The sequence below is a fragment of the Seriola lalandi genome, unplaced genomic scaffold, assembly GCF_002814215.2.
Source record: "Seriola lalandi dorsalis isolate HSWRI2012SDOR001 ecotype SW California unplaced genomic scaffold, Sedor1 jcf7180002054390, whole genome shotgun sequence".
NCBI classification, from domain to species: Eukaryota; Metazoa; Chordata; class Actinopteri; order Carangiformes; family Carangidae; genus Seriola; species Seriola lalandi.
This window is the reverse complement of record NW_019524943.1, coordinates 34,818-44,102: the sequence shown is the minus strand read 5'-3', so window position 1 is coordinate 44,102 and position 9,285 is coordinate 34,818. Positions and strand designations below refer to the sequence as shown.

The following is a 9,285-nucleotide window of genomic DNA, read 5'->3' as shown; positions in this document are numbered from 1 at the left end:
CCCCCCCCCCCCCCCCCCCCCCAGTTTCCTGCTCTTCCCTGTCCTAAACTTTGGCCTGTGCATGTTTCTTTCACTTCACGTACAGACCACAGATAGTGGTTTCCCTTTTAGTCTTGATAAGGGTGTGATAAGAATACTGTGAGTCATGCCTGACATCTGTGGAGCTCCTCAATGCAACTGCCAGTGGGAAATTTAGATCAAGTGATCAAGTGGAATTAGCTGCTCTGATCACAAATCAAACCGAAATCCTTTACAGGTTAATTACAGCCATGACGTGAATTTTTTTTCATTCCAAATTCCAAATTAGTGATATCTACTTGGCTACATTCTTTTGAAGCAATAGTTCGATCGCTGATTAGCTTAGCTTAGCACGAACACTGAAAACAAAGGGACAACTAGACGAATACAATCCACCTACCAGCACCTCAAAAGTTCGATATGATAATGATATTATTGTCTTTTTTGTTTAATCTGTATGAAAAACATGAAAGCTAAAAGCTTTAAAAAAAAAAAGTCGTAGTCACTATAAGGTTGCCAGGCAACCAGGTGAGACTTTAAAAGGTTCCAGCTCCTGGTCTAGAAATAGTCCTGCACATAACCTTTGATAAACCACAGCCGGTCGTTCGTCAACGAGATTCAGCGTGAACTTGTAGGTGCTGGAAGCTTGCTTTTATTACCTTCAGACTGAGACAGGCTAGCTATTTCCAGTCTTTATGCTGAGCAAAGTTAACTGGCTGGTAGTCATACCCTTATATTTAATGGAAACATACTATTGTATTGTACTATTGTATCTTCTCAACCGTTGGTAAGAGAATGAGTAAGCACATTTCACCAAAATGTCAGACTGTTGAAATTCTGACCAACTTTGTTACCATGCAGGGAGGTGCTTTGCAGCACACTGGGTTTAACAGTTCACATATGTAACTGTTAAAGAAAAACTCAAATCGCCATCAGTCATCATGCTAATGTATGTGTAGACTACTGCAGTGCAATGTGTTACACACATAAAGTGTAACACAGAAAGGTCTGATTAGTCGCCACCTTATATGTTTTTAATGGGATATAGTATCAGTGGGTCACAATGTCAAGGAAACCTACGACCCATTTAAATTCTCGTTGAAATTGAGTTGTCTATTGCAGCATTTCTATTCCAATTGTTTGTATAAAGTTTTTTATGTGCTGGGTTTTTTTTCGTATTCATTACAGAGCTCTCCATATAGCTGTGGTGCAGGGGCAGTTGGCCACTGTCTGCACACTGATCCACCTCCTGGTGTGGGCTCGCAGAGGCGTTGATATCTACAACAACCTTCGTCAGGTAAAACAAATACACTTTAAATACACACATGACATTTCTTTCCATTAAAGCATGCATGCACACACAGTTGCTATCATAATGTTTACAAATGCAGAATTCTAATCATTCGTTTGACATTTGAGGCAAGATTTTGTCTTCCTTTCAATGTTGGGAGCCATACAATCCACAGAAAGTTTCAGTTCTATTTAATGACACATTATAACATGATGAAAGATAGATACAGAATAGAAAAGTGATAGGGGACTTCTGCCCTGACCACCACCGCATGTAAAACACATTCCCCTGCCTCACCCTTCTGATAACAGTAACATGGAAAAGAATGAAAGAGGAAGTGCCTTGGTTTCCTCCTTGCCTTGCACCGTGTTATCACATACTCTTACAGTCATGGTGGCTTATGGTTATGCAAATGGAATTCACCCTTCCTGGTTTCTCCACCTGTACTTGCCATAATTCAAAGCCATGCACATGCTGGGAAGGACTACATGTGATTTCCAGTGTTCTCGTTTATTGTGTGCAATAGTTTTCTAGTACTAGGTTTCCCTGAAGGAAGGGATTTTTCAGTGTTTGCATGTAGGATTTACCATGTTGTGAAACTCAGAGGAGAGAGTCAAGCACACTGTGAGTCCTTTGAACTCTCATGAACCCTGGATTCATAACTCATGTCTTGGCCTTAACTGAAAACATATGAACAGACTGGAAAATTACATGACATAACTAGTATTCCATCTTATAATTTGCATTCTTTCTTGCGTATAGTCTAGGGCATTCTAGGGCAATGCTGGCTATTTACGCTAATGTTAATTGGCAAATTTTTCTTTCTTATGAAAAAATTGACTGTGCCCTTAAACTTCCTACATAGTAACCTCAACCCAAGGGACTAGCTACAGTGTACTTTACTGTAATGTGTACAAGGAATTATCTTTAGTGTTTCTCAATCCCGGACTGTCCCAAACACTGGCCTTAAGCCAACACTTCCACTCTTTCCACTTTCTCTCCCCCTCTGTTGTTGTTGTCTCCACCTCCTCCTCTGCAGTCTGCCAGCTTTCTCTCTTTCATCCTTCAAACAGAGAAACCACCTGAGCTGTGCAGAACTTTAGTTCTCAAGGCTGGGGTTTCACACTACACAGGACACCACGGGCCCGCTTACCAGAAATAACGCTGGTGTTATTATCGGTTGTTGTCTTTCCTCATTGCATGAGGCTTGACAGTATAGGTTTTGTGATATCCTGTGTCTGCCGTGTGTATGAAAATGCAACATGCTCACACACACACACACACACACACACACACACACACACACACACACACACACACACACACACACACACTTTTCTCACACTCAGATATATATATGCAGTTATAACCAAAAAGGGAGATTTTCAGGCACATGTCCTACCACAGTCATTTGCCTACCAGATTGTGTGGTTTTGACTGAATACCATAAAGAATACACTTATTAAAATGAGGCCAGGGAACTTTTTATTTTTCATAGCATAAAGTTTACCAGACAGACTTGAACACATTTTCTGGCACTGACCAACTTCCCAAACACAATGTGAAATTAAAACACAGCCTTTTCCAATATTGATGACAAATCCTGAGTTTCTGTGGTTTGCATATGGAACTTTTTGACAGAGTGTTACTATCAGTACCGTAACTGAACAACAGTGCAGTGCCTGATTTGTACACTGTACTACTACATTTGTTGACTGTGCTACTATGATGATAGAGACAGCTGTTTGATACTCCCACACTGGTCATGCTATCAGTACAGCTACACAAACACACATCTATAGTAGTCTACTTTTTGATGCTCTCGCCACAGCTGATGGTGTAGTGCGTGGCAGTGACATTAGTGGGGTTTGGGGACTGAATCCCCTGGGGCCACCCACACGAAAACCATGTGCTGATGGTCATGTGCTTTTGATTAAAGACTGCTACAATACAGTATGAGGATGGCAACAACCCAATAATTGCTTCTTTAGAGGCAGTTCTGTAAATAGCCAAGTTCACTGTACTGTTGAAACCTTTTTATTCAGATGCACGTAAATTCATATTAAATTTTATCTGTTGGTTATGTGCATGCTAGCATGCCATTTAATTTTGTGTTTGTGTGTGTGTGCGCGCGCGGGTGTGCTTACATGAGCGTGTGACATCTGTGTGTGTTTGTGTGCGCTTTAGTATCCTTGTTCCGAGAAGTCACATGACCAACCCCCTCCCCCCTGTGCTGTTTCTCAACCTGCACTGAGGTTCAGAGGGTAGTTTATCGGGACTTTCCCTTCTCTCTCTCTCTCTCTCTCTCTCTGTCTCTCTCTCTCTGTCTCTCTCTCTCTCGTGCTGTCTCTTTATCTGTCTTGCTCGCTCACTGCTGTCTCTTTTTTTCATATTTGTCACTGCATACATCTTAAAAGAATTTAGGGTTTCTAACCATAACTGATCAACTGACTGATGCTATCGGTGTAACTGTCAACATCACTGACGTAAGAGCGTGTGATGTTTATTTGTGCAACAGGACTTTCTTTACCCCCCCAGTCTTCACTGCAGAAGAAAAAGTCTCTTTCTCTTATCGTTGCCTTCAACCTTTCTTTGTGTTTGCCACTGCCTCCAGCCCGGAGCTGTTCATGCCCAGAAACCTCCTCTTTTCTCCCCTCATCTTTTCACCTCATTCATGTTGATCCACTCATTTTGCAGGAATGCGAGTGTGTGAGGACAGACACAAGGGAAAGAGAAGGGATTTTCCCTTGTTATCCTGCCTTCCCCCTGTAGTCCCCTCTGCTGCTTCCGTTTCTTCCTCATTCCTCCGTCTCTCCACCCTGCCACCCGCTTCGCTCTCTTCCCACCCTTCCTCTTATCTTTGCTGGATTTTTGTTTTAGTCATTTTTGAAGTCCTTTACAGGAAGCCACAGCTAGACTCTGCCAACTCTGAGAGGTCAATTGTGAAGGCCTTATAAGGCCTGAGTGTGGAAGGTAATTTCTTAAGCTCTGGAAATGATTCAGGAGGATACCACCATACGAGTTTCATTAGTGCTGTGTGGGGACCAAATAGTATTATGGCTACTTTTCACAATGTTTGATTAATAGTAGATGTATGTATATTTTAAAGGGGAGTACTATTGTGTGAGTGGGTTTTTTTTTCTAATGCCGTAAGCATGCATGTGACTCACAGGATTCAGGGAAACAGGAGCTAAAGGGAGGAACACTGGCATTGACACACTGAAGGAATTCCACAGAGATGCTCTCCCACAGCTGGACAACTTTTTTTTATAGTCTTTACTGGAACAAACCCGCAGTTTGTGTGCGCACACACACACACACACACACACACACACACACACACACACACATACACACATAATAGTAGTACAGCAAAAGTGAAACTTGGAACAGCTAACTGTTCCTGATTGCTGCTTATATTGTGTAACTTGAATAGCAGCTAAAAATTCCAGGTTAAAAGACTTCCCTTTATGACTAAACATTACTTAAGTTGTCAGTGCTGTCCCTGACCAGATTTGACATCATTATCAACAGGACGATACATGCTGACCTCACCCAAAGGAACATCCTAGATTGCTCAAGTGGTTTAATTCAGCACTTCATCATTGATCCAGGCAAACAGCGGGTGAACTGTGTGTTTTGCTGTCATTGCAGACTGTTTGTCTCTCAGACCAGGTTCTTCCTCATCTTTGATTCCTCAGACATAGATTTCATTGCTGGCTGCTCTGAGTTGTGTGTGTGTGCATGGGTTAGGTGTGTTTGTATATATGTGTGAACAGGCAAGTAACGTGCAGGTCACACGTGCACAATATAACCAGGTAATGGTTACCTGTTTATTTATTTTAGGCGTCGGCTGTCCTTACGGGCGTTTCATTGTGTCTCTGACCTTTAACCTGTATAACAGGTTCGTGATGATAGGAGGCCTTTACTAGAAATAGTAACACTCTTCCTCATTTACAGTAATGTGTTCATTTCAAGATTATCTACATATACAGCTTCGCTTTTCATGGTTGGTATTCGAAACTTCCACCACTGAAATGTGATATGTGTTACTTAGTGAGCTTTAAAGGTGCTGATTGGTGGATTTTGTCACCTTTGGACAGAACCAGGCTAGTTGTGTCCTTCTAGTTTTCAGTCTTTCTGCTAAGCTAAGCTAACTGTTTCCTGGCTATAGCGTCATACTCACCATATAGACATTAGTGGTGTCAACCTTCTCATTTAATTCTCCACCAGAAAGCAAGTAAATGCATTTCCCAAAGTGTCAAACTATTCCTTTGATGGCAATATGTTTTGGAGATTGTTCACAAAAATCCTTGGGGTGGTTGCCCAAATTGCTACATTTGCTTGCAATGAAGATTTCCACTATGAGCAGCACTATTAGTCAGAACAGTGACATTAAGACTTGTTTTGAAATGATGTCATCTATACAGGGAGAAAATCTTTTTATATCAGATTTTAAGAGACGGGAATGATTCCTTTGAGGATAGTAGAGAGTGGGAACATTATATAGCATTTGTGGGGGATTCATGCTCTCTGAATACCATCTAGTGTGCTGCAGTGTGAAAAATGAAAACTGTTTTGAGAGGCTGTATATTGCCTTTTGTGGTTATGGACCTGAATACATTGATTTGTCTAAACTGTCCCCCTCTCCTCCCTCCCTCCTCAAGACTCCCCTTCACCTGGCAGTGATAACCCAGCAGGCCGACATGGTGGATGTTTTGTTGAGTGCGGGAGCTGACCCTGCTGCCTTGGACCGTAACGGCCAAACAGCACTGCACCTCTGCTGTGAATACAACCAGTGTGAATGTATATCTGTCGTGCTCTCTCAATCCTCATCCTCCACATGCTTGGAGAGCAGAAACTATGAGGGTAAGTTGTGGTTTACTGAAGAAGCACCTTGGTATTTCTTGTATTGAATATGTTCTTGACCAACAAAGATCCAGAATGGCTCTGAGCTCTTAAGTTATTTCATCTGATAAAGCCTTGTGATTGCTTGTAACCATTTCCCCTTTAGTGATTTTCCGGTGACTAATGTAATGAGTAAATGCAAAGCCTTTATCAAATTAAGAGTATTTAATAAATTTAGATAAAAGGCACAGACGAAATATGTAGAAAATAAATGGAAATATGTTTTGGACACGGATCATCAGTTAGTAAAATAAATGAACAAACATCAAAATAATAAGCAGAGTGCTATGACAAAAGTATTAGCTGTAACACTGACATTCCTCCTTTCTGGTAATTTAATAGAAACCACATAGACTAACTCACTAGTGTTAGTGCATAAGAGTTTGCTGAGGGAAATAAGAAAAATGTGCACCCTTGTTCAGGTAGGGGTTGGTTCTTTTGGGTGTGTGGGTGGGAAGAGAGGAGGACATTTCCTTCCTTTGTGGTCTGGTGTCACTGTAGTGTCACACTGCCAAGTCGCCACAACATGTCTGTCGTGTTTCAGCACAGAACAATGTTTTGGTGTGAAAGTAACAAGTCTGGGTGATGGAAAAAGTCCGCAAAATACACACAGGCTCATATTTTTCCAATGTGTATCTTCTTAGTGGAGCTGAGTTTGTATGTAGGGATCAGATCTAAGTGAATCCAGTGAATGACAAAGTTGACCTTCTATCATTTTAATGGCATCAAACGAGGTTTCATGTCCAGGCAAGACTTTTTTTTCAGGATTTGTTAAGTTCAGCAGTTTTGACTATTGTAGGCCTAATGGCATTTTCTCATGTCTCTCCAAAACTACTCTTGCTCTGTATTCTGCATATTTTGTGAACGTCTACATTTGCTCCATGTAAAACTCAGGTCCTGCTTTATCCATTTTCACAGGTTTGAGCCCTCTCCATCTGGCTGTGCTGCTGGGCCATCAGGATTTAGCCAGAATGCTGCTTGATGCAGGAGCTGACATCAATGCAATGGTTTGTCCCTATGCCGCACTTAGTCAGCACTGACTAAGTTTCACAACATCTCAAATTTGACCTATACCATTTCTGCGTCCACTGACTTTTCCCATGGTACTTCTTTTTTCTAATCAGGACATCAAAAGTGGCCAGAGTCCTCTCATGCATGCGGTGGAGAGCAATAACGCAGACATGGTCCACTTCCTCATTGAGGTAATGAGCGTGTGTGGGGAGAGAAAGGGTTGTGACTCAGCTCTATTTGGTCAGACTTGTTTTCTCTTTTCTATTCATCAGCTGTATGCACAGTTTCCCATCCTTTCTAGCTTAAAGATAAGACCTTCAAAGAATTGGAGTAAAAATATTAATAGTTTATCTTTATTGTCAGAGCTTAGAGATGTGTTGAACATGGACAGAATGATCTTTTCTCCTTCTTTTATCTCTCCTATTTGATGTTACTCACCCTCTCCATGGCATTATCTTTTGTTTCACTTTCTGTGCTTAACTGTATCTACTCTGGCTTTCTATATGATTCACATCTATACAACTTCTGTTTTTCTGTCGCAGAATGGCTGTGATGTCAACAGCCAGTCATACAGTGGGAATACAGCCCTACACAGCGCCTGTGGCCGAGGTCAGGTGGACACGGTGCGGCTGCTGTTGAAAAGCGGGGCTGACAGCAGCCTCAAGAACTACCACAACGACACCCCTGTGATGGTGGCCAAGAACAAGAAAGTGAGTGAGGAGATGACAGGCCTTGAGATTCCATTATTATTGTATTGTTTGTATTAGCCTTTTTATGGTTATGAAATGCTGCTTCAAGACAATTCAGATAGTGTCAAGAAAGCAGCGAATCTGAATGAGGTTACCAAATTGACTGAGACTGAATGACTTCTATGTGAATATCCAAACTTTCAATCACTCACTGTAACTTTATGATGGAAAAACCCGCTCATCTGCTACTTTAGTTATGTCAACAACAATGCAAAGAGTTGCAAAATCTACTTGACTCAGCTCTGGTTAGGATGGTAGGAAGAAATGGCCAAAAATGGAAAGTAAATGTGTGTATCCTTCCCTCTAGGGGCCAGACCTGAACAGTGCAGGGTTTTCTCTGCCAGTGTTATTCTGGTGTTTAACTCAAGATCACTGTGATCCTTACCTGAGGTCATGCACACAAAGTTGTAACAGACTGCAAATATTTTCCAGATAGCAGATGTGTTACGAGGGAGAGGCTCCAAGCACATAAGAGTTCAGGATCAACACATTGTGTCAGTCTCACCACACGGAAGCAACTTAACGGAAAATGGTGAGGACATGCACACAATTGCACACACACGGACTCTCAGTGAGTAAAATCACAGTATTACATTTATACTCTCTGCCTGTCCTTTAGGGTCCCCATCTCCCAGCCAGAGTCGTGGATGTTCACCTCCGACTACACCACACACCCCTCATCACGGCACCTCCCATTCTCCAAAGACTCTATCTATGCCTGTATTTCCATCATACTAGCTCTAAATAATTGCCCAGTGCAACTTGCAACTACCTCTACACAGCCAACCAACAAAGAGACAATCAAACTTCAGTGCCCAAAATGACACCCAGGAGAAAGTCTCACCAGTGGGAAGACAGAACAGCTAATAGACTGAACCTGAAATTAGACTTCCCTACAAACTGACCCTCTTCTCGTGGGCTTCATGACAAAAGACCATCACAGTTGGCATCCTTGGGCTTTGATACATGGATAAAGTGCCTGCTTATCCACACGCTGCACTGGGCACTCCCCTTGTGACTGGGAGCAAACTGGTCACCCACAAGCTGCTGCAGTGATCAGCTCCACTTTTTGACATTTTGAGTCTTTTAAAATTGTATCCAGTCTGCTTATTGTAAGGCTTAACAGTGTTAACTTGACATGCTCAATTATGCACATTCAAATCCCACCTTTATGCTATTTTAATTATCTAGGTCCACTTTACCTTTTAAATCTGTTTGTGTGCATTTGTGCCTGTACGCGTGTTTGTTGTTTTTTCTGAAAAAAGTTGTTGAAATTTGTATATAAAATGTGTCCAACAGATTCAGTTT

The 9,285-nt window shown here is 41.8% G+C and overlaps 1 protein-coding gene across 2 annotated transcripts in view; it reads left to right on the top strand.

Annotated features, from left to right (window-relative positions):
* bcl3 (BCL3 transcription coactivator) overlaps window positions 1-9,277 on the top strand; it is a 17,032-nt gene extending 7,755 nt beyond the window's left edge. For both annotated transcript variants that reach the window (XM_023409346.2, XM_023409345.2), the window contains exons 3-9: window positions 1,207-1,315; window positions 5,977-6,178; window positions 7,136-7,224; window positions 7,342-7,419; window positions 7,771-7,938; window positions 8,410-8,509; window positions 8,597-9,277. In XM_023409346.2, coding sequence (XP_023265114.1) covers window positions 1,207-1,315; window positions 5,977-6,178; window positions 7,136-7,224; window positions 7,342-7,419; window positions 7,771-7,938; window positions 8,410-8,509; window positions 8,597-8,715 — 865 coding nt within the window. In that variant the 3' untranslated portion in view covers window positions 8,716-9,277. The remainder of the gene's footprint in view (window positions 1-1,206; window positions 1,316-5,976; window positions 6,179-7,135; window positions 7,225-7,341; window positions 7,420-7,770; window positions 7,939-8,409; window positions 8,510-8,596) is intronic.
* Window positions 9,278-9,285: the final 8 nt, after the last annotated feature.